We start from the raw sequence: 26,067 nt of genomic DNA on the forward strand, positions 1-26,067 counted from the left end.
ATAAATGAGTCTGAAGCTGAAGAGAGAAAAGACTCTAAGTTGGCCATGAAAATTTCAGAGTTGGCAGTCTCTTGGGGGTGGTGGAAGCTGGCTGAGTCTGTGAGTTGCCCATGGGAAGTTACAGAGCTAAGGAGACCCAAGGACACAACTGAGAGCACCTGCATTTTTGATGTGAGCGTGAGAGGGAGAGCCAGTGCAAGACATTCAAGGAAACAGAGAGGGAAAAGGGGAAGCAGAAGAGAGTGGAGAATGGGTTGCTTTAAGGCAGTACTTCTCAAACAATCTATGAAAGACCTGTCTCTTTTTGTTGTTGTTTGATCTTGCAATCTGTCATGAACCAATAACCAATACTTTTGTAAAATACAATAAAAATAAATTACTGGCAAAATTATATTTTTAAAGGCATACAAAATAGAGCTCAAATGTGCCATTAGGTTTGACAGATATAGAATAACTCTGGGTCCCTGTAAAAGTTTCTAGACACTTACTCTCACTGTACTTACCTCGTTGAGGACTGGTATCAAGGCTCACAGACTGGCACCAGTGTATGGACCACACCTGAGGCATAACTGTTCTGATGGTACTCCTGGGCAAGAAGGGAAGACAGATGGGCAGAATATAGCCTCTGCCTTCACGTGGCTTGAAGTCCAGTGTGATAGACCATTTGGGAGACAGAGTCATACTGTGTAACAGAGAGCTCACAGCACTGCCATTAGGATGTGGGCACCCAGCTCTGCCACCATCTCACCCCTGTAGGACTTTTGGCAGATCACAGTCCATCTCTGGCATCACTTTTTCCATCTGCATGATGAAGAGATCATGTCAGATAATTGGACACTGAAGGTTTCCTCATATTGTTTGGATACAGAGCTAAAATCCCTTCATGCCAGTAGTTGTCTGTGAGAAGGATGGGGAGTAACTGCTAATGGGTTCGAGGTTTCTTTTGGGGATGATGAAATATTCTAAAATTAGATTATGGTGATGGTTGTACAACTCTGTAAATATACTTTAAAAACATTAAATTGTATATTTAAATGGGTGAGCTCTATGATATGTAAATTATATCTCAGTAGAGCTGTTATACATGAAAGAAAGGAAGAAACAAAGAAAGAAAGAAAGACCCAGTGCCACTCAAAACTAGGAAAAATGGGCTTGTGTGAGTAACTGGTTGCAGGTCAGAAAGCCAAGAGGACCTGACTGGCCCCAAAGCTAAGGTGGTGGTCTAGAGGAGCCCCTCTGTTGTATATAAAAGTTTCCTTTTAAAGAATACTAGTCAAAACTTTCCTGTAAAACTTTCTCTTTTTGCTATAAAACTGGTCTTTTTGTTGATTTCCTCTTATTACCTTAACAACTGTTTATGGCACTCCCCATCCTTGTGAAGCTTAAGCTCTGGCAGAATATAGAAATTAGGCAAGTAATTACAAAATTATTAGCTAATTGCCACTGAGATAAGTATTAGGGAAGAGTAGAGGGTACTGTGAGGGTGTAACAGGGACCTAATCTGATCTGAAGTCTTCCCTGAGCAAATGTATTGAGACCTGAAGTATAGATGTTAGCTTGTTACTTAACTTGAGAAAGTCCCGTAGAGAGCGACGGGCACTGGTCATCCCAAGGGACTCAGCAGTCCAGGCGGGGGCATTGTGGGGAATGGAGGAGTTCTGTGGTGTTGTAATTGGAGTCCATGTGGTAGGTCAGGGCTAAAGGGGGCCTTCAGTGACCCTGAGTCCTATCCTGTTCCCTTGGCCTACTCAGACCCTTACCCAGGACAGAATGAAGAATTGTCCTTGCTCACCCCCCAAGGAAAGATATTTCTCTATCCCAGATCCTGTGGGTTTGGAGGAGACACTGCATGGTTGAGTTAGAGATGAGCGCCTGGTCACCAGAGCCCAAGCTCTCCAGAGCCACCTGCCATCTAGGCAGGCGCATTTCATCAAGGCTGTAATCGGCTCCAAGCAGTCATCAGATGAGCCTGGCTGGTATCCGGCATGACCTCATCACCGCCAACAGTGGCAGCTGGAGGCCAAGGCTCCCCTGGGTGAGGGAAAGGTCAGCATCAGCTAGGCCAGGTCTGTTCTGTGTCCAGTGTGCTCCTCCACCTGCACTGGGCCTAATAGAGCCGAGTAGAATTCAGATTTCCCAAGGCAAGGCCATCTGCCCTTTGCTGGCCCGTTCTTGCCCCTTCAGTGAATGTGTCATGGACTGAATGCACAGAGTAAGAACAGCACTGCAGCTTTAAGAAGGGATGTCAGTCTGAAGGTCAGGGTCTGCAGAATAGCAGCAAAGTTCCTGTCCTAGAGTCAGACTGGGAGTTTGCTCAGAACCAAGTTTCCTTTCCCCAAAGGAGTTTTGCTTCTAGCATTCATGCCCTCTCTTCCTCTACACAGAGGCCTGGCAGTGTCCTAGAAAGGGCACAGCAGACATGCTCTCTGTAGGTCTATAACCACAGACTCCTTCCTGAACATCATTTTGGAAATGAATTCTTTTAAATATAGTGGAAGAAGGAGTTTGTCCCTTCAGGAATGCTTCAGAAACTCCCTTTGAAGTAATGAATGCTGTGTTGTTGGGAGTGGTGGCTGTGGGTCAGGTGACCTGGTGCCAACTCGACCTTGCTGTGCAACCTTGAGGAGTCCCTCCCCCTCACTGAGCCTCATTTTCCCCATCTGTAAAACTAGATAATTGGACTGCAATCTCAAAACTCCCTTCTACTTTCATATTTTGTGATTCTCAGTAAATAATTGCCCTCTGATTTGTCTAATTGCAAATCTAAGTGCTCATAGTTATTCAGCAACTATTAATTATTTTCCTGCAGCTGACCACCAGTATCCCTTTTCTAGGTTCCTCCGATATGTGCTCTTAAAGTGTCCTGTATAATTTCTTTCTTACACTTACCACAACATGTAGACATATAGCTGTTTGATCAATAGATCTGTCCTTTGTTAAATAATGCATTCCCTGAAGGTAGGGTCTGGATCTGCAGTGCTTATATTCCCCGCACCTTGCAATATTGTTAGCGCATGATAGGTGCTTGGTAAACATTTTTTGAATAAGTGTATTTATAAAGGGGCACTAGGCATTACAGGAAATGAAAAAGATATAGGCCCTTCCTTCAGACTGCACCCTGTAGAGTGCTAGTTTGGTAAAAAGGTTCATACACAAAGCACACTCAGGACAGTGCAGGACTCTGAATTAAACCTAAGCAAAGGGCAGAATGAATTAGTGTAATGAATGAAGAGGGGAAGATCACTGTTGGCATTGTAGAAGCTTCCTGGAGGAGGGGGACTGGAGGCAGTCCCTGAAGGACAGGTAGAATTCAAACAAGCAGAGGGAAGGAGGAAAGTTTTTCAGGTGAGTCAGTAACAGAAATGAGCCTTGCATGTTAGAGACCTGGAAGAAACTGGCCACTTGCTAGATTATGGATAGGGAGGCTTGAGTGTGGAGGGCCTTGGGGATGAGCCAGAGGACTTGTACTCCACTTTGAAATCCATAGAGAGTTCCTAAAGTGACTGACTATTGTTTATTTAGTGACTACAGTGATTCTTAACTTTAAAAGTTGTACATGATAAAAACTTCAAGCAGTACTAGAAGATACATAGGGGAAAGGAAGTCTCCCTTCTGTGTCCCTGGTCCTCCTCCTCAGAGACAACCACTGTAACTTTTCTTATGTATCCTTCCTATTGCTGCTGTAAACGGATTATCAAAAACTTAATGACTTAAGACAATGCAAGTTTACTGTCTTAAAGTTCTGGAGATGAGTTGGAATGGGTCTCACTGGACTAAAAGCAAGGTGTCAGTAATACATTCCTTTTTGGAGACTCAGAATCTGTTTTCTTACCTTTTCCAGCTTCTAATGGCTGCCCACATTCCTTGTCTCATAGCCCCCTTCTGTCATCGAGTCAGCAGTGTCAGTTGGTCTTCCTCTTTTTTCACTCTGACATTGAGTCTTCTCCCTCCTTTCACTTATAAGGACCCTTGTCATTACATTGGGCCCACCTGGATAATCCAGGGTAATCTTCCCTTCTCAGAGTCAGCTGATTAGCAGACTTAATTCTATCTACGACCTTAATTCCCCTTTGCCCAGTGATTTAGCATATTCACAAATTCTAAGGATTAGAATGTGAACATCACTGGGGGGCTGTTATTCTGCCTACGACAATCTCGGATATTTTATATTTATTTTTCTTCCTGTTTTTGAATAGTTGATACTTGTACACAGTACAAAATTCAAAAGAGTTTTCAGTAAAAAATCTTACTCCCGTCCCATCACCAACCCAAGTATTGCCCTGTTTCTCCACTGTACCTTTATTACTTCTTCCCTTGAAATTAATAAGCACTCTGTGGGGAGACAGTTTTAAGACCATGCAGGTAATCCTGCTGCTCATCAAAATTTCCCCCCTGGACTTAGCTTCCATTGATGGTTCTTTCCTGAACCAATCTTTATAAGTGGTTGCAAAATGAATATTTTGCATCTTTCCCAACTCCAGCATCACTCCACATTGACCACTTAGGACCTGGCATCCTGTGGTAAGCAAAAGCAAGAACGCTTTCTCCCTCATTTATCTATGTGTTGTCAAAATGTGCTCACAGATACTATTGCTTTAATTGTTCTGCACCTCATTACTATCTTTAGTTATGTTGGTGCTAAAATTATCTCAGATTTGGCCAGTGTGGCAATTTTTTTTTTTTTTTTTTTTTAGCATTTCCATATTTCCTGGCATAACAAGGTGTTTTAGTCTTGTATCCATCTTGGTGCCCCTGGAATCAGCCATTTCTCTGAGGAGCCCTAAGACTTTTTAGTGAGCAATTGTATTAGAGACTGAAACCTGAGTACCAGGCTTGCTCATCACCCCTTCTGTTTATAGGACCATGGGATGCATATGGTTATATACACATGTGCATATAGATCCATCACAAGATACACATACATGCATATGCGTATATACACACATGGGCATATGCACATACGTATTTTCGAAATCCTGAACACCACTACCTCCCATTCCAGTCCATCCTTACAGAGTTCTTCCTTGTCTTCACACATTTCTTATTTGTATGCCCCTTCTTCTATAGTGAGAATGCTGGCTCCAAATAGCAATGATACATTTACTCATTTGTTTACTCCTATAAGACGTCTAAGAAGGCTTGAGCCTTGCCTCACCTATACCACTATAGAAAACAAGCATACTATTGGGGCACCTGGGTGTCTCAGTCAGTTAAGGGCCGGACTTCGGCTCAGGTCATGATCTCACAGTTTGTGGGTTCGAGCCCTGTGTCAGGCTTTGTGCTAACAGCTCAGAGCCTGGAGCCTGCTTTGGTTTCTGTGTGTGTCTCTCTCTCTGCCCCTCCCCTGCTCACACTCTGTCTCTGTCTCTCTCTCTCAAAAATAAGCATTAAAAAAAAAAAAAAAAAAAAGCCTACTAAACAGAATTCCAGTTAGGATTTGTTTGCAGTTCTCATGCGTACTCCATCCGTGGCTAAGATTATATAGTCAAATACTAGGTTCATTAAGTTACTTGGGTGGTATTTTTTCCCCTTCAGTGTGTATGTTATTCATTTGAAATACAGTTGGGTTAATTTTTCAGTTTATTTTCAGTTTTAGGGTTTTTCTCCCCTACCTGTTTTCGTTTTAATTTTGGTGTTTGAATATGTAGAAGATTCACTTTTGTCTAAAAACTATCCAGAAAGATACACTCAGAGAAGTAAGACTTTCCTGTATCCCTTTCAACCTTTTTCCACTCCCCTCAGTGAGCCCTAACCCCATGTTTCTTAGTATAAGCAAATACAGTATATGTATTTTTGAATTTACTTTTTTCCTACATAAAAGGTAGCACACTATATATGCTCTTCTGCAGTTTGCTTTTTTTTTCTTTTTATCTAACTGTATTTCCTGGAAACTACTATCAGTTCACAGAGATCTTCCTCATTCTTTTCTTTTTTTTAACACCTGCATGGTATTCTGTTGTGTGTTTGCACTATATCCCCTATGCTCAGACATTGAAGTGTCCAGTATTTTTTAGTTACACATAATGCTGCAGTGAATAACCTCTTGCATGTATATTTGAGATTCAAAGTCCTAGAAGTGGTATTGCTGGGCCAAAGGGTAAATACATATGTCCTTTAGTTAAATATGGTGAATTTCTCCTCCACAGAAGTTGTACCATTTTACGTTCCCACTAGCAATGTATGAAAGTGCTTGGGTGGCTCAGTCAGTTGAGCATCTGACTTGACCTGATTTCGGCTCAGGCCATGATCTCACAGTTTGTGGGATCCAGCCTCACGTTAGGCTCCGCACCAACAGCATGGACTTGTTTGGGAGTCTCTCTCTCTGCCCATCTCCTGCTTGTGCATGTGCTCTCAAAAATAAACTTTAAAAAAAGACAAAAAAGAAAGTGCTTGTTTTTCTCACAACATCTCCAGCAGAGTGTATTGTCAAGCTTTTAGATTTTTGCCAATCTGATAGGTGAGATATAGTATCTCAGCATAGTTTTAGTTTGATTTTCTTGTCATGAGTGAAGCCATACACCATTTCATGTGTTTAAGAGCCTTTTTGTATCTCTTTTTGTGAATTGTCTATTCATGTCTTTTGCCCATTTTTCTATAGGACTTTTGGTCTTTATTTTTCTCTTGATTTTTAAAATTTCTTTGTTGAATGGGGTTGTTGAAAGGGATCCCTTTCTTTGTTCAAAGGGATATTGACCCTTTATGTGTGATATATATCACAAATATTTTCTCCAGCCTTGGTTTGATAAGATTTTAACACTTCCCATATAATTCTGCTATACAGCCAGGATTGCAAACCACTGGGGTAGTTTAAACTGTGCCAGTTGGAACTGTTTCTTAAAGGAGAGCGCATACGGAAAGAAAGGATCATGAGCCAAGGACTTAGTCTTGGGTGTCACCTGTAACTTGGGACAGAAGAATGAATAGGAACCTTCAAAGGAGATAAAGTCATATGTATATATATCATGGAAATCAAGGTGGAAAATAATCGAAAGGAGGCAGGATTGGCCAGCAACATTGATTACTGTAGCCATGAGGAAGAAGTGGAATCTCACGAACCATGAGATCATGACCTGAGTTGAAGTGAGACACTTAACCAACTCAGCCACCCAGCCGCCCCATATTTTATTTTATTTTTAATTTAAATCCAAGTTAGTTAACATACAGTGTTAATTATTTTGGGAATAGAATTTAGTGACCCATCGCTTACATATAACACCAAGAGCTCATCCCAAGAAGTGCCCTCCTTAATGCCCCACGCCCATTTAGCCCATCCCCCCACCCAACACCCCTCCAGCAACTCTCAGTTTGTTCTCTGTATTTGAGAATCTCTTGTGGTTTATCTCCCTCACTGTTTTTATGTTATTTTTGCTTTCCTTCCCTTATGTTCATCTGTTTTATATCTTAAATTCTACATATGAGTGAAGTCATATGATATTTGTCTTTCTCTGACTTATTTTGCTTAGCATAATACAGTCTAGTTCCATCCATGTTGTTGCAAATGGAAAGATTTAATTCTTTTTGAATGGAATTGCCAAGTAATATTCCATTGTATATGTATACTACATCTTCTTTATCCATTCATCAGTCAATGGACATTTGAGCTCTTTCCATACTTTGGTTATTGTCTATAGTGTTGCTATAAACATGGGGGTGCATGTGTCCCTTCAAAACAGCACACCTGTATCCCTTGAATAAATACCTACTAGTGCAATTGCTGGGGCGTAGGGTAGGTCTATTTATAATTTTTTGAGGAACCTCCATACTGTTTTCCAGAGTGGCTGCACCAGTTTGCATTCCCACCAGCAGTGCAAAAGAGATCCTCTTTCTCCCCATCCTCGCCAACATCTGTTGTTGCCTGACCTCATTGTAAATTTGTGCTTCTCTCTCACCACTTTCTGAAAAGTTGGAGGTTTCTTTTTCCCAAGTCCATCTGTCTGGTTTGTTGTGCAGCCTCAACTGAGACAAACTTGGTGAAATCCTCAGAATTAGGTAGAGAAAAGCTGTTTTGAGGGAAGTGGAATAATTAGCACCAGCAAGAAGCTCCAGGTCAGAAATGGGCCTCTTGGTGTAGGCAGCAAGTCCCTGCCCTCTTCCTCCTAATCTCCCCACTGCCATTCCACTTTTATTTTTGGTGACTGTTGCCTGGTGACTGGCTTTGGCCATAAAGGAAGGAGCATAAACTGAGAGAGTCCTTGTTAGCAGTGGCTTCTGGTTTAAAAAAAAAAAAAAAAAAAGAAAAGAAAACCACAACAGTTTTATGAGGGAGATGAGTAATTCAGCCTTGATGTGGGGTTGAAAAGCAGACATCAGCAGATGAATGGCTCCTGCACCCAGGACTGGAGGCTGTAGCATTTAATATTGTAAAGATACTCACCTCTGCACTCTTGAATTCTCTCCCGACTAGGAAGTACAATTAGCAAAATTATTTCATTGGTTTCTGTTTTTGCAGAAACCACCTGTAAAGAAGGCCTCCTGCCTTCTTGAAAGTCAAAGTGAAAGTCTGTATATTTGAATATACAGTTGACCCGTGAACACCGTGGTGATTAGGAATGCTAATGCAGGCAAAAATCTGCATATAACTTTTGACTCCCCCAAAGCTTAATTACTAATAGCCCGCTCTTGATCAGAAAAGACTTACCAATAACATAAAGTTCATTAACATACATGTTGTGTTATATAACATATTCTTGCAATAATGTAAACTAGGGAAAAGATGTTACTTAAAAAATCTGAAAAAAGTGGGGCACCTGTGTGGCTTGGTTGAGCATACAACTCTTGAGTTTGGCTCAGGTCACGATCCCAGGATTGTGAAATTGAGCCCCATGATGGGCTCTGCACTGAGCATGGAGCCTGCTTAAGATTCTCTCTCTCTTAGGGTGCCTGGGTGGCGCAGTTGGTTAAGCATCTGACTCTTTTTTTTTTTTTAATTTTTTTTTTAATGTTTTATTTATTTTTGAGAGGGAGAGAGACAGAGTGCAAGCTGGGGAGGGGCAGAGACAGACACACACACAGAATCTGAAGCAGGCTCCAGGCTCTGAGCTGTCAGCACAGAGCCCAACGCAGGGCTTGAACCCACAAACCATGAGATCATGACCTGAGCAGAAGTCGGATGCTTAACTGACTGAGCCACCCAGACGCCCCAGCATCTGACTCTTTATCTTGGTTCAGGTCTTGATCTCACAGTTTGTAAGTTTGAGCCCTGCATCGGGCTGTGTGCTGATGGTAAGGAACCTGCTTCAGATTCTCTCTCTCCTTCTCTCTGCCCCTCCCTCTCTCTCTCAAAATAAATAAATAAACATTAAAAAAAAAAAAATTCTCTCTCCCCATCTGCCCCTCTCCCCTGCTCACATTCTCTCTAAAATAAAAGTAAAATTTTTTTTAATTATAAGGAAGAGAAAATATGTTTATAATACTGTTTTTGTCAAAAATAAATCCACATGTAAGTGGACCCACACAGTTCAAACCTGTGTTGTTCAAGGGTCCGCTGTACATCATTTCAGTAAGCCTGGATTAACCACCACTTAATGGACTGATACTTCTCATCCAAGCAGAAGGCTTTGCTTAGCTTTGAGAGTAGACATGTGAGTGGAAGCATAAGCCATCTCTTGATAACCCCTCTTGTCTGCTGTGGACATTAGGCTGGGATTGGTCAACAGAAGCTTAAACATCTGGTCAGGTCAGTCCTTTGGGGTGGTTGATGTTTTATAGACAACCCATCAAGATTGATTGGCCTCATAACTGAATTAGCCAGATGTGTGGGCATTGTGTGCCCTCTCCTCAGCCTCCCTTCAATGTTGTTAGATGGAAGCAGACATGAGATTAGCATGTTTGAAGATGATGTGTTTTTAGTGCATGAACAAAAGCTTTGCCTTCTGCAGAGACTGTGGCTGTGCCCCAGACGTCAGCAGTATAATTATGACTGCTAAATTCAGCCCAGACCCCAGGCTCGGCTGCCTTGGTCTCAGCTGTCATTTGTGGGAGGGGACGGGGAGAATGCACAAGCCCAGGGACCCAGGCTCTTATTATGTCCACTTTGAACTCTGCTTTATCCAGAGCCATTCCGTCCCATGACAGTTGCTCCCAGCTGCTTTCTGGGCACAGAGCTTGCTGCCGTCTCTGGGGGTTAGTCCGTGCTGGATTATGGGGAGAGATGGAAGTAGAGCTGGCCTCCTGAAAGCCCACAACTTCCAGGAAACTTGCCCAAAATGAAAATGAGCTGAGGCTCCCCACACTTCCATTGCCTATGTCACACGCTATTCAGAACATTATCTCTCATCTAGAAAACCTCTACCTTAGGTTGCATTGAGCAGAAGTCCTTGGCAGGAGTTTTTGCTTTTGCCCTTTTTCCCACTTAACTCTGTGTATGAATTATGTTTGAACATTTATTTCCATGCTTTTGTACCACCACTTTTCTTTTTTTAAGTTGATTTATTTATTGGGGGGGGGGGGAAGAGAGAGGGAGACGGAGAAAGAGGGAGAGAGAATCCCAAGCAGGCTCTGCACCATTCGAGATTATGACCTGAGCCAAAATCAAGAGCTTAACTGACTGAGCCACCCAGGCGCCCCTGTACCACCTCTTTTCTAACCAGACTAGCTTACATATTTGCCTTAGAACAAGCCAGGCACTTTCATGTCTCCAGTAGCTCTGCTGATGCTTAATATTCTGTAGACATCACATATTCAGTGTGTCCAAACCCAGCCCTCCTCAGACTCTTCCCATATTCTCCTATTTGGTGACTGGCAGCATCATCTACTGATCACAAACAGAGCATTATAAGTAAGTCTGATGATTTCACTCTCACTTTCCATCAAGCCTGTCTTAGAATTTTCTCTCAAGTCCATCTTCTCTCTTCAGTCTTCACTACCCTAGTTCAGATTTCATCACTGTCACTCGGCCTGTTGTAACAGTCTTCTTGTTCATCTCCCTTCCTCCAGATTCCCCTTCAACCTCTACCCTGCAGGCGCTCCCCTGTTTGAAGACCTTCAGCAATTCCCAGTGCCTGTAAGATAAGCCTAGATGTTTAACCCCATGCACGTCTTCCTGCAGTGCTCCATGAATCTTCTGCCGCCCTGTCTCCAAGAGGGGCTGGGGATTGCTTCAGGACTGGGACCAGAGGTTGGTGGGCCTACCAGGGGGATCCTTGCAGCCAGGTGGGCCCAGAGAGACAGGAACTATTGTTGCCATAGGCCCACTCAGGTGCGTAGGATAGAGTCTTTCCTGCCTCTAAACCTTTGCTCATTCACTTTTCTCTGCCTGGGATGCCCCTTCCCTGCTTCTCCACCTATCAAACTCCTAGTCTTCAGGAGCCAACTCATTTATGTCTCTTCTCTGTAACTTTCCCTGACTTGCCCACATGAAGTGTATCATTTCTCACTCTATTCCCCCACAGCAATTTCAGGAGGTTATTTTGTTGTTTCAGAGATTATAGTGGAAGCTTCAAAATACAGAGTTTCAACATATATCTCCACCTCATACACCCTCTGTCCTCTGCTCCACTGATTCTGCTGCCAGTAGCCCTGGTCAGGTGTCTAACCTGTGGAAGGCCGTCCCAGTCTCCTTCTGTCTGCTAAAGAGATGAGGTGGCTGGCTCCCTGCTCAATACGCCATCTCTGTAATAGACCATTGGTGAGATGGCATTGTAGGAAGGAATGCCTAATCATGGTAATTGTAGTAACCATAACAATAGCTATCATTTATTGAGTTCTTACTGTGTATCAAGCTCTGTACTAAGGCTTTTATCTCTTTCAATACTTAAAATAACTCTGTGAATTTGATACTCTTATTACCTACATTTTCCCTATGTATGAACAAAGGCACTCTTAAGTAACTTCCCCAAGTTCCACCACTCACTAGTAAGTAGCACAGCCGTTGTGGCATATCTCGCTTATGATCTCGTGAGCAGAATTACCAGTCTGTATCCCCAGAGTCTCTACAGAATCTGGCATAAAATAGGTGTTCTGCAATGTTGGTTGGTTGATCGAATGAATGAATGAATGAATGAATCAGTGTTCTTCCCATTGAACTTGCTTCCAGGCTTAAGAGGGACTGGCTGAGCATCTGTAGCTTATGCCAAGAAGTATGGATTTTGTCTCCTCTCCTAATGCCCAGCTGTACACAGACATGTTCCCTCCCACTCAGTAACAAACTGCCTGGAACTCTTTCCTGGCTCATATTTACAAGAGAATGTGATAAATTCTGTATTGATCCCTCCTGTTCCACTGTAAATTTTGCAAAAGATGATTAAATAGAGCAATAGAGTCTGCAGGCATTGTGGCTCAATATGTTGTGGAGTGGTGTATCGACCTCCTCCATCCAAAGGCAGCCAGCGCCTATCCCTGCTGCCCCAGACCAGTAATTAAAATCCTGTGAGACTGGGATTTAAAATCCAATCATATCCCTGAATCAAGCCTTCTAGCCTCCCCATGTGACGAGTGCAATAAGGTAACGGCAGGAGCATGTTTATGTCCGTGCTGAAGCAGTCCCCATAGGGTGGGTAAGAAATGGAGAGTTGGGTAGCCCTGCTGGCTAAATCACTTCACCCTGACATCACAGCCACTTGTAAGACAATCTGTAGGTACATAAACAAGTCCCAGCCAAAGACCAAATCTCAGATTTATAAGAGCAAAATATCATGCACAAAAATTCACAAATTGTGTTTCACTGTACACTTCTGTGCCCACAGCCAGTAGTTGGTTTAAGCATGTGCTTTGGCTTGATTAAGCTCTGGCCTTCAGTAACCAAATAAGTGTTTGAATTTCCACAGGATCTCTTTGGTTTAATCTAAGCTGAAGCACAGCTTCCCTGTGCTGAGGCCTGTAATCAAGGCACAAGGTACTATTTAAATAAACTTACCCATCTTCTCCTCACATGATTGGGAGCTGTTTAAGAGCTGGGCCAGTGTTTTCTGATTCACCTTTGTATTCCTGGTGCCTAGCTTGATGCCAGACACCCAGAACAGTCTTAAAAAGTATCTCTGAATGAATAAGCACAAGTTAAGCAATAAGTCTTGGGAAAAAAACCTCTGTAAGCTGATGTGTAAGTGTTAGACCTACCAAATGGTCATTCACTCGGTGCTTGAATACTTCCAGTGCTGGGGAACTCCTTTGTTCCTCAGCCTGCTCAGAATCTATCTTTGGATTATGGTTAGAAATTTCGTATATTCAACCAAAATCCAAGGGTCTTTAATTTTACCATCTGGCTTATGTAGAATGAATCTGATCCCTATTCCACTGCCAGCCCTTCAAATACCTGAAGTTGCAGTCATATTCTTCTGAGCTATCTTTCTCCACCCTGAACCTCCAGTTCCTTAACCCATTATTCTCATGTGGCTTCCCAACCCTTTCCTAGTAAGTAGCACAATTGTGGCATATCTCTGCTTGTGATCTTTTATTAGGTTTGTTTTTTTAGTAATCTCTATACCCAACGCGAGGCTTGAACTCACAACTCTGAGATCAAGAGTCACATGTTCTTCTAACTGAACCAGCCAGGTGCCCAGCCCTTTCCTATTTTGATCCCTCTTCCCAGAACCATCTCTACTTTGTTTCTCTTCTGAAACCCGTGACTTCCCATTTATCTCCATTACTTTTCATCTCGTTTGTTTCAGCTCTTTTTTTTTTATTTTTTTATTATTTTTTTTTTTTCAACGTTTTTTATTTATTTTTGGGACAGAGAGAGACAGAGCATGAACGGGGGAGGGGCAGAGAGAGAGGGAGACACAGAATCGGAAACAGGCTCCAGGCTCCGAGCCATCAGCCCAGAGCCTGACGCGGGGCTCGAACTCACGGACCGCGAGATCGTGACCTGGCTGAAGTCGGACGCTTAACCGACTGCGCCACCCAGGCGCCCCTGTTTCAGCTCTTAATGTCAGCCATCCACCAGGTGCATCTCGTGCTCTTCCCAACCCTAATCTGTTGTCTGCAGATTCAACGAGCAGACCATGCCTTGATATTTGTGTCAAGGATAAACATACTAAACAGGACCAAGCCTCTTTGCTGCCTCTCGAAACTTCCTTCCAGGTTACTTATGATCTGTTAGTCGCTCCATTCCCCTTGGGTCTGGTTAGTCCACCAGTCACTATTAACTCTCCACACTGTACTGGCACCCAGCCCACAATTCTCCATCATGTTCTCAGGTTGTCCTCAGATACCCCAGCAAATGTCTGATGAAGTCCACATTTTCCCTGGCTGCACCTGATTGAGCAAATAGATAACCCTGATGAAGAAAGGAAATGAGGTTAGTCTGGCATGACTTGGTTTCCGTGAACCCATCGTGATGCCTGGCGATCATCACCATTTCCTTTTCTAGGCATTCACAGAGCATCCCTTTTGTAATACATCTGATTCTGGAGATTCTTTTCACTTTTATGTGAAAAGTGTATGATCAGATAAGTGCTTAGGTGTTCAAAGGAGGAGGTGGTCTACATAGGCTAGAGTGGTCTGGGAAAGCTTTGGGATAGGGGAAATGGATCTGGGCTCACCACTGAAGAAAGCAGTGACAGCTCTGTGTAGTCCAGTCCTCTGGTCAGTTGGAATTGAAATCCTGGGGTGTGGGACCCAAGACTGGGCAGGTGGAAAGAGCCCTGGACTGGAAGGCCAGCTCCCACTCTCCCACTCACAGTCTCCATGACCACCTTGGGCTCCAGCCTTCTGTTACCCAGGCTCCTCCAGTCTTTTTCTCCTTTGTGCTTACTCAGTGCAGCACCTCTGCTCTTCTCCAGCTGGTGCCATGGTTTCCCATCTCCCCAGTTACACAGTATGTGGTTCCCTTGTAGTGAGGGGAAGGGAGTCATCATCCTCATCCCCTTGTCTGCCTTCACCACACTGCGTTGTCACTGTTTCTGTCTCTGTTTGTGTCCCATCAGTCTTGGTTCTGCCCAAAGGCAAGAACTGATCTGATTCTGTGTGCCCAGCACCTCGCCCAGCATCAGTACTCAGTGGGTTTTAATGGAATGGCTGGATTCAGCCATGAAGCAGTAGCTCTCTGTTCCATGAACTTTAGAAATCCCCCTCTTTGAAGGTAAGGGATCCTACCTGTCTAGGTCCACTGGGGAGTTAGGACTGGTAGATGACCTTCTGGGGGGTCAGTTAATGTGAATCACTGTTCACCTGGTCCCCAGATGGGGCAGCCCTGAATGAGAAGAAAAGGAACCCCATTTTGTACCCTTTCTATAAAGCTGTCTATCCCAAGCCTACTTCTAGAAACCCCCCTATATCTTGGTTTTGGAGCCTCTGAGCACACTGGAAGGGAAGAAGAGAGATGATTTTTTTTCCTCTTTTTGAATCATCAGGTCTTTAGAAGGTAGCTCCATGTGGTGGAAAACCAGACCTGGCTTCTTCAAACACAACAACAAAAAAACTTATTATGGAAAATTGCAAAACACATACAAAAATACAGTAATAAATCTCTGCTTTAAATTCCATCTTTACTATTTGTCTGCTGGGTGACCATGGGCAAATTATTTCAGCTCTCTGAGCCCGTATTCTCTGAATATTTGTATGATGAATAATTCAGACACTGTATACAAAGGCCTTACACACAACAAATGTTAGCTTGTCTCTTTTTGTCCTGCTCTTCTGCCAGACTCCGTTAAATCATCTGGAAAATGGGAAAAATAATACCTCTTCTACTTTCTTCAAATTGTTGTTAAGAATGAAATACATGGAAGGAGTCAGCACAGGGTATGGCATGTAGTGAGTGCTCAGTAAAGATTGTTGGTTAGAGGGGAGGCATATCTATAGGTGCACATGTATGTGTGTGTACATATCTTGAGAATGCTCAATGGTATGGCTTATGGAAACAGCTCAAGATTAGATGTCAGGAACTGGGGCTCTTTCTGGTTCCACTCAGCTTCCTGCAGCATTTTGGACAGGTCTCTTCTCTCTCACCTTCAGCCTCAGTGAATGGAGAAGAATTGGTTTGTCTCTGACCTGAGGAGCTACATACATACTAGCTGTGAGGATGAAACAGGGATGGGCTGCCAGGAAAGGGAGGGAGTTGAGAGGATAACAAGAGCCAGCAGACAGATGGGGAGAGCATGGATAGCTAGAGGGTGGTGGAGGCCTCCCAGAGAAGGAACCTTGAAGAAGGGGTAAGATCTAGATGGTCAGGGAGGCAAGGAGTGGAGTTCCAGGCAAGAAGAATGGCGCAAGCAACACTGTGGAGACAGGGAAGGTGTGCGGCTTCTTTGAGGTCGTTATTCTGTCTCTCTGGGAATGCTTCCTTGATGGGGAGCACACAACCAAAAAGATTTCGCTGCACCCTGACAGATACCTCTAATTATGGGAGTGAGTTCCCTTATATTTAGCAAAAAAAATTTTTTTTAATTTTTTTAAATATTTGTTTAGTTTTGAGAGACAGAGACAGAGAGAGACAGAGTATGAATGGGGGAAGGGCAGAGAGAGAGGGAAACAGAATCAGAAGCAGGCTCCAGGCTCTGAGCTGTCAGCACAGAGCCCGATGTGGGGCTCAAACTCATGAGCCATGAGATCATGACCTGAGCTGAAGTCAGACGTTCAACCGACTGAGCCACCCAGGCACCCCAGTTCAGCAAAAAAACTTCCAATTGGAGATAGTAAACAGACTGTTGAAATAGTGAAAATCAGGATGAAGGTGGTAAAGGAGCTCGCAGTAAAAATGGGAGAGTGGGGGCGCCTGGGTGGCGCAGTCGGTTAAGCGTCCGACTTCAGCCAGGTCACGATCTCGCGGTCCGTGAGTTCGAGCCCCGCGTCAGGCTCTGGGCTGATGGCTCGGAGCCTGGAGCCTGTTTCCGATTCTGTGTCTCCCTCTCTCTCTGCCCCTCCCCCGTTCATGCTCTGTCTCTCTCTCTGTCCCAAAAATAAATTTTAAAAAGTTGAAAAAAAAAAAAATGGGAGAGTGAATATAAACGTTATTACAAAGAACAATGTACAGTCTTTTTTTCCCATTTTCGAGCTTTTTATTTTACTCAGTCCAAACAAAACCCCTAGAGGTGGGCAAGGCAGCAGTCATTACCACCAGAGAAGTGAAGCAGGTGCCCTCAATCACAGAGCCAGGGAGAGGTAACCCCTACTCCTGCAAACTCCCCCACCCAGTGCTCTTTTAAAGGACTGGGAACCAGCTGCCTGTAGGGGAAGGGGTGAGTCATGGAAACTGCAGTGGTGGTAGACCTGGACCACTAGAAGGCCAGTCTGGCTGAGAGAACTATAGGGGGCGGTGGGGAGTGTGTGAGTATGCTGATATTATCGATAATATAGCCTAACACATTTGTATAGGGCAGTTACTGTGTGTGTGTGTGTGTGTGTGTGTGTGCGCGCGCGCGCGCGCGCGCGCGCGTGTGTTTAAGCCCTCTTATCCTAGCATTATCTTCTTTGATATTCACAGAGGTAGGCAGAGGGCCAAGGGAGGAGGCCTCCTCCCCCACCCTAATTTTAGTCCTCTCCCAGGGAAGAGCGTGTGAGCCTCTCTCCAACCACTTTGTCCCCACTTCCTGCCCACAGAGCCCAGAAGGTGTTGGGACTTGACATGATATAATTTTCTTTTTTTTTTTTTTTTAAACATTTATTTATTTTTGAGACAGAGAGAGACGGAGCACGAACAGGGGAGGGGCAGAGAGAGAGGGAGACACAGAATCTGAAGCAGGCTCCAGGCTCTGAGCTGTCAGCACAGAGCCCGACGAGGGGCTCGAACTCACGGACTGTGAGATCATGACCTGAGCCGAAGTCAGACGCTTAACCGACCAAGCCACCCAGGCGCCCCTGATATAATTTTCTAGAGAGGTGTTTGGGACCAGAAAAGAGACTAGGAGCTTTGGTCTACAGGTGTCAGGAACATGGGGCATGCACTTGCTGTCAGAGGGCTCTTCTGAGGCAAGAAGAACAGTTTTGTGTGTTTGTGTGGCCTCAGAAGATAGTCCTTGGGAAGAAGTCCATTTATTTGGTAAATTTTAGTGAAAGCTATTCTGTGCCAGGCCCTGTGCTGGCTCGCAGTGGGTCAGACATAGTCCCTGACTTCTAGGAGCCCTCAGTCTTGGATGCAGACAGAATGTTTGACTGCAGAATGATCGGTAAGACAGAGCAGAGGGCCTGTGGGAGCACAAATGATGGTACCAAACCTGGGGTGGGAAGGAAACCAGGAAGGTTTCTTAGAGAAGCCTGAACCGGTCTTTAAAGATGAACAAGTATTTGCAGGAAGACCAAGGTGGGAGTGGGGATGGAGGGACAGGTTGGGGTTTGTAGGAAAAGGATCTGCCCTCAGTTTAGTGGGGGGAACCCTGTGGAGGGCCATGAGCATGAGGCTAGGTTCTGAACACATTCAGGGGAGTCAGGGTGACCACCTGTTTCTGATGTAGTAGGAGGGGTGTCTCTTTGTAGGGAATTAGAAGAGCTCACTACTAAGGTGTTTTTCCACTCAAAATCTATGATTTTGTCAAACCAAAGGCACTGTGCCAGTGGGCTCCCTGGGTCTTGGTGGGCCAGCCTTCTCTTCTGCCGGCACCATTTCCACTGCTTTACATGGTGAGACCCAAGCCAGCCACTGGTACCAACCAGAACCAGCCCGTACCCCACCCCACCCCCCTTCTCTCGTGGCCTATTGACAGATCCTCCAGAATCTGAAGGAATTCAAGACAAATGGTTAAGGGGATGGAGTTAATAAAATTTGAAAAATTGAGGCCTGTCACTCCACTAAACTTTTTTCAATACCACTGACAGAAACATATTTCCCCAATGAGTGACCTTCCACAGCTGTAGCGGGCAGGCGCAGCCGCAGCAGTGCTGCCAGGAAGCCAGTCTGCTATTTATCAAATATTATAAGCTGGGACACACTAATCTGGAGCAGGGAGAGGAGGGGAGGGGTCCTGCACTATACTGCCTGGGGTGCTCCAGGTGTTGGCCCCAGCCCCAGACAGCCAGTGGGAGGTGACGGATGGCCTGCGATTAGCACTCCCCACCTCCATGCGGCCCTCTCACTTGCTCCCAGAGGCCTGACCCTCTAGACCAGCTGCTCGGCCCGGAGGGGCCCTGGGTGGGAGACAAGGGGAGGTCAGGCCAGGGCACGGGCCATCCTGATGCCCCTGGAGAGGGCAGGCGGGTGAGACCCAATGTGGTTATTTATTGGAGTATAATGGTTTGTGGCCGTTGGTCGTGGAGGTGAAATCGATCAGTTGTAGAAGTCAGGTTCTATCAATTATTACAGCAATTAGTCAAGTCAGAGCATCAGTGCAAGGGTGCGGGGGCTGGGGGACTAATATTAGATGGACATTTTCCATGATGCCCCCACCTCAGCCTTCCTAAAGTGGGAGCAGAAGTGCTGCCCTGAGGCTCCAGAACCTTGGGGAACCTGGCTGGCTTCCCCCCTCAGGAGTAGCTGGGGTGGGGCCTTCTGGGCTAGAGATAGGCTCAGCACTGTTTTAAAAGGCGTCCTTGTGCTGGCTGGCCCAGGTGCAGAGATGTCCTACCTGTCCCCATCCCATCCTTTATGAGAAGTGACACGACTCCTACTAGAAATTACTCAGTGGCCAATGTTTATGGCACACATTTTTCATTCTGTAAGCAAATATAGATCACTGACAGCACTTGTTTGATGCAACTAATCTCACCCTATGTTCTTTCTCCCATTGTCTTCCTCTCTTACCTTCTCTTGCTCTCCCCCCCCTCCCCTTTTCTTCCTGTTTCTCTTCTCTTCTACTCTTGGTCCTCTTTTCTTTCCCTTCTATAGGTCTCTGATTCCCCCTTTACTCTTTTCTTTCCCTTCTATAGGTCCCTGATTCCCCTTTTACTCCAGTCCATATCTAGTGACAGAGCTCCCTTTGAGGCTGCCTAAGAAAGGAGACCTTTCCACTCTGCTAAACTGTAGCTCCCTTTCAGCTCTAGCTATGGTCCCGGAAATAGGGGTGGTGGGGCAGGCAGTTGCCATCTGCCACTGGCCCTCGGCCCTTGTGGAGCGCCTCAGTGTTGAGCACCAGAGAGAACAGGAGTGGGCTGGGAAAGCCAGACCATGTGAGCAGGCCCCTTGGCACTCCATTCCTTCCTGGGCCCCCACAGTACTGTCTGTCCCTCCTTCAGCCCAAGTTGTAGTTGTATGGTCGTCTTCCATCCCCATTAACTTCTGGAAAGCTGAAATTGTTCCTTGATGCAAACTCTAGATAACAGCTAATCTTAAAGACAGGAAGAGGAGCCTGCAGAAGAAATGGTCACAGAGGTGTGAGGAAAACCTGAAAAAGTGGTTTTATAGAACACAAAAAAGTGGCCAAGGTATCAGTTGCTATAGAGTGGTCAAAAAATACAAAAAAGAAGGCTATTCACTGGCTTTGCCAATCCCCCATCATCCTACATACAGAGCCCTGCTGATACAAAGCACCCAGTCACTGCCAATAGAATTGAAAGAGTGAGGTTCCAGCTGAGCCCCTAAAGACCCACCTACTAGTTACGAAGAACACAGACACCCTCCTTACCAGGGAGCTGGCACTTTATCCTATAAGTAGTGAAAAGCCAGGGAAGGATATTTCAGCAGGAGTATGTTTTGGCTGCCCTTTTGGGAGTGTGGAGAATTGGAGTTGAGAAAACCTGGCCATGGGTTTGACTCCTGGTCCAAGCAAATAATTAGCTTTGTAACCTTGGGCTATGATTTCACTTTTCTGAGCTCTAGTTTTCATGTCTATAGCATGGGGATTTTAATTCCTACCTCTCAATAGTGGTTGTAAGGATTAAGTGATGTAATGTACATGAAGTACAGAGCACAGTGTCTGGTACATAGTAAGTGCTCAGTAAATACCTATTATTACCACCACTCCTAGATATATAACCAAGAGACATGAAAACACATCCACGTGAAGACTTGTGCACATACTTTCATAGCAGCATTATTCATAATAGCCAAGGGGGAAACAGCCCAAATGTCCATCAACTGATGAATGACTAAACAAAATGTGGCCTATCCACAGAATGGAGTTTTATTCATCCATGAAAAGGAATGCTGCATTTCTGCTTTCATGTTGTAGCATGAATAACACTACAACATGGATGAACCTTGAAAACATGCCAAATGAAAGAAGCCAGACAGAAAAGGCCATATGCTGTATGTTTTAATTTATATGAAATGTCAAGTATAGGCAAATCTATAGGAACAGAAAGTATAGGTTAGGGTGTCTGTGATAATGGCTATGGGCTTTCTTTTTGAGATTATGAAAATGATCTGAAATTAGTGGTGATGATTGTATTACCCTGTAAGTATATTAGAAACCACTGAATTATATACTTTAAAAGGTTGAATTTTATGGTATGTGAATTCTATCTCAGTAAAAATTATATATATTAATATTTTATATCAAATTTCTATTAGAAAATAGGAATCATGTATAAAAGTATTAATTTTTCTCATTGAATAATAAGTGTCCTTGCCCTAGATCATACTTCTTGCTCTCTCCTCCACTCCCTTCTCCTCCCACACCTCTTCCCCTGCAGCCCAGGCAGACAGCCACATGTAAATGCTTAATAAAGCTTACAGTTGTTGGTTGATAAATTTATAGACCTTTAAGAAGCAGAGAGCTTCAGTAGGAATAGTTTTAGATCATGGAACAAATGTTCCACAGCCTAGGATTAAGAAATGCTGAGTTTTGGGGCACCTGGGTGGCTCAGTCGGTTAAATGTTCCACTTCAGCTCAGGTCATGATCTCACTGTTCATGGGTTCAACCCCCGCGTTGGGCTCTGTGCTGACAGCTCAGAGCCTGGAGCCTGCTTCAGATTCTGTGTCTCCCCCTCTCGCTGCCCCTCCCCCACTCTCACTCTCTCTCAAAAATAAATAAATGTTAAAAAATTTAAAAAGAAAAAAGAAGAAATGCTGAGTTTTATAGTCCATCAGTAAACAGTAGCGGGACACACGCCTTGAGCCAGGCCCCATGCTGATGTGCATTGGCCTGCATATTTAGTGTTTTCAACCAACCCATTAGATCCTTCTGGCAGGGACTGTGTCTTAACCCTTCTTTACTTCCCGACAACACTTCCTTAGCAAGAAAGAAGATCGAGGAATATTCCATTTAACACATAGTTCTTGAGTATCTGCTGTGTCCAAGGCACAGCTTTCTTAGGTTTCGGTCTCCCTGCTTCGAGAGAAGTGCCTTTGGGGCCAGGCCAGATCTGATTCTTTTGTGTCTCAAGCCCCACACATTCAAAGTTTGACAAATTGAATGGAATGGACAGTTTTTGAAGAGGAAAGTGAGGGTTCAGACCTGGGCTTTGAGAAGGAGATTCTAATAATGTGGGGGTCAGAGGAGCCTTTCTTCCATATCTGCCAAGGCTTTGCACCAAGTAGACACTTTATACAGGCTTGTGAGCTGCCAGAACTTAAAAGAGAAACAAGGCAGATGCATGGCCCCCAGCAAGCCCCTTCTTTTTATCATACTTCAGGTTCTTTGTCCTCCAAGCACAGGAACTGATACAGAAAGAAATGCCTGCCCACATGCACATTTTCCTATTAGAAAATAGGAATCATGTATAAAAGTATTAATTTTTCAGTTGGAATTGGTAAGGGCATCAAACCTTGGGGCTAGCATAGCCAGGTTCCTGGTAATGCCCACTCCCTTACAGAGGACTCAGTTAACTCCAGTAAGCAAGAAATACCAGAGGTAAAAGACATTAAAGAAGAGAGAGGAGTGGAGAACAGAAAGAAGGGGGCTGTTTCACCTTTTTTCAGAAAGTCTGTGCTTTAGAAAGGAACCCTCTTATATGGTTTTATTAATGAATATTCATCTGTATGCAGATGAGTTTGTTAATGACTAATGCATTGGCATTAGGATATATTTATGTCTTTGGTATATTTTTTAGCATATTCAGCTGTGTGTGTTTGTTTTCTGTGTGTGTGTATAGAGCACACCTGTGTGTACATAACACATGTATGTGTGGGTAGTATGTTTCTGCACATATGTGCATGTGCATGTAGGAACGCCAGTACCCTGACCTCTGTGTCAGAATTAAGAACTCTCCTGTCAGAGCAGCTTGATGTTTGTCACACCATTCTACAATCTCTTAGGGTTTTGTTGCTATTTCCATGGGAATTCCTTACTTTGAAATCAGGGCCCAAGTCACCTTTGAGGGAAGGCTGAGGCCCCAATGATCACTCATAGAGTCTTTAACTACTTTTCTTCTTCCTGCCAGGAGCCAACCCCCTTCAGAGGAATGAAATGGGACACACACCTTTGGATTATGCCCGAGAAGGGGAGGTGATGAAGCTTTTAAGGACTTCGGAGGCAAAGGTAAATTTCAGAGAAAGGAGAAGGCCTATGGGTACTCCATGCTGCATTTAATCTTTTGCTCATTAAATGATGTCTGGCTCCACACCAAAGGCCACTTCTACTTAGGTGATTATTGTCTGTTTTAATACAAATCCAGGGGGAGCCTGGGTGGCTCAGTTGTTAAGCATCTGACTTTGACTCAGATCATGATCTCATAGTTCATGAGCTCGAGTCCCACATAGGGTTAGCTTGAGCCCCGCTTCGGGTGAGCTCGTGCCCTGCTTCGGGTGAGCTTGAGCTCTACTCCAGGTGAGCACGAGCCCTGCTTTGGGTAAAACACAAGCCCCGCTTTGGGTGAGCCCCACATCTCTCTCTCTCTTTGGGTGAGCCCCCCTTCTCTCTCTCTCTCTCACCTTCTCTCCCTCTGTCCCTCCTGTGATTCTCTCTCTCTCGCCTCTCGCTCACTTGCACTCTCTCTCTAAAACAAAACACACACACACACACACACACACACGTATGTATCTATATATACATACACATAATGTGTATATAAACACATACATAAATCTAGTCCCCAGTCTTTTTTTTTTTTTTTTTTTAATTTTTTTTCAACGTTTTTTATTTATTTTTGGGACAGAGAGAGACAGAGCATGAACGGGGGAGGGGCAGAGAGAGAGGGAGACACAGAATCGGAAACAGGCTCCAGGCTCCGAGCCATCAGCCCAGAGCCTGACGCGGGGCTCGAACTCGCGGACCGCGAGATCATGACCTGGCTGAAGTCGGACGCTTAACCGACTGCGCCACCCAGGCGCCCCTCCCCAGTCTTAATAAGAATAGGAAGCTACCCTTATCATGACCAGGCAGAGGCCTGGGCCACTTCTGGGTTCTGAGGACTAATCTTCAAATTCAGTTTTTGAGCTAATAGACCTTCTAGCTCCTTTTCATAGGACCGGGATAGTTAGACAAAATCTTTAGCCCAAGTACTGTTTCCTCAGTCGTTATGTATTCTATAACCTCAGCAAGTAATCCTTTCCCATCATCCCTCCTTTCAGAACCATTCCCTGACCCTTCCCCTCCACACACAGTCCAGAGAGCCTGGTATAGTCTGAGCCAAAAAAATCTCCATCTTAATATGATCTTCTCAACCAAACTTTTGAGCTCCCTAAATACAGGCAGCTTTCTGCTCTTCCCAGCCACTGAGCTATCACTCAGGAACTACTTGGCAGAGTCCAGGCATTAGAATCACAAATCTCAGAGCTGCCAGGGACCTCAGAAATTGTCAAGTCCGGTGGTAAGAAATTTTACCAAAGCCTAAACAATTAAGTCAGAGGAAATTAAGATGTTGTGGTTGAGGAGAAGTGGACCAGAGTTGCACCCAACTGGCCTAGCCCTTCTCTCCTGAGCAGCCTCAGGGGAGGCTCTGCTGTGAACACACGTTTTAAATCTCTGAAGCCTAAATCAATGGACTCGTTTTACTCCTGGGGAAACTAGAGCCGAGGGATGTGACATGACTTTGGCTCCAGAGTGAGTTAGTGTCAAACCTAAGCTAATAGACTTGAATACAAGGTCAGGTGATAGGTTCCGTGGTAGGACTGGAACTGGAAGACTTGGTTGCTGACTCTCATTCTTGTGTTCTGTCCAGGATCATGGAGTTTCTATTGGCATATTGGCTGATGTACCTTGAGATGATTCAGTGTGACAGGTCCCACCTAGTGGCAGATATTCTCTGTGTCTTGAGTAAGAGCACTTAGGTCATTGGACTGAAACAGACAAGATACGGGTTGTGATCCCAACTCTACCACTCACTAACTGGGTGATGTTGGGCTAGCACTTGCTTTCACTGAAGCTCAATTTACCTCTGTGAAATGAAGACATTGGACAGAATGGTTTCTAAGGTTCTATTCTGTATACAATTGTCTACATGTCAGGATAAACCAGATTATGTTGTAATAACCCAGAATTTCAGTGGTGTAAAGCAATAAACATTTATTTTTGGCCTCATGCAGCCTATCCATCATGGGTCAACAGTGGGGGCTCTGTTCATCAAAGGCCTGCAGAGACCAGACTGGCATTGCAGCCACCCTCTGGGATGTTGCAGGTTGCTTGCCAGAGGGAGAAGAATGCTCTGGAGGGTCTTGCATATGCAGTTAAATGCCCAGTCTGGAAGTAGACCCTTCCACTCACAGCTCACTGGACAGAACTAATCCCTGTTCCCACCCAATCACAAGGGACCAAGGGGAGTAATCCTACCATGTGCCTACAAGGGGGAGACTGGAAATGTCTGGCAGCCAGAATTAACCATATAGTTTGTTTCCCTGGGAGCCTTAGTAACTACCCTGCAGTAGTTTCCTCCAGAGGAGAGGAGGTAGGAAGGGAGATGGGCTTTCACAGCACATCCTGAGGGGTGCTTGGGACCAGCAAGAGTGAAAATTCCTAGAGAGCAAGTAATTCCCTCCTCTCTGTTCAGATTTTCCATCCCTAGGAATGTCCCTAGAGGTAGAGTCAGTTTGCCCAGGTGCCTTAAAGATATCCCTAAACGTGTTTCACATAACCTTGGACTGCACTCCCGTCATCCCTCAGGCACAATAGCTGTCCCATGAGACCATGCCCTAGACTTGGCCAAGAGAAACCATGGTGTGTCAGGTGGTCTGACATAGGGCAAGTCTCTTAGTGCCAGCATAGGTGGAGGAGTTAGAGCTGCTGTGGGATCCTTAACAAAATTCAGCTGCTTAAGAAGTGGCTTGATGTTGGCCGTGTTAGTACAAGGCTAGTGTCCCGAGTAAATAAATGGTGGTTGTGTTCCTCTGTTCCAGTCAGACCCTTCTGGACCACAGAGGGCAATCGCAGACACTACCTTCTGAG

The 26,067-nt window shown here is 44.7% G+C and overlaps 1 protein-coding gene across 2 annotated transcripts in view; it reads left to right on the top strand.

The window, feature by feature from the left end:
* CLPB (ClpB family mitochondrial disaggregase) overlaps positions 1-26,067 on the top strand; it is a 143,494-nt gene that overhangs the window by 81,765 nt on the left and 35,662 nt on the right. For both annotated transcript variants that reach the window (XM_058687880.1, XM_058687881.1), the window contains one exon: positions 23,129-23,226. In XM_058687880.1, the coding sequence (XP_058543863.1) occupies positions 23,129-23,226 (98 nt within the window). The remainder of the gene's footprint in view (positions 1-23,128; positions 23,227-26,067) is intronic.

This window comes from Neofelis nebulosa, chromosome 10 (genome assembly GCF_028018385.1).
Source record: "Neofelis nebulosa isolate mNeoNeb1 chromosome 10, mNeoNeb1.pri, whole genome shotgun sequence".
Taxonomy (NCBI): domain Eukaryota; kingdom Metazoa; phylum Chordata; class Mammalia; order Carnivora; family Felidae; genus Neofelis; species Neofelis nebulosa.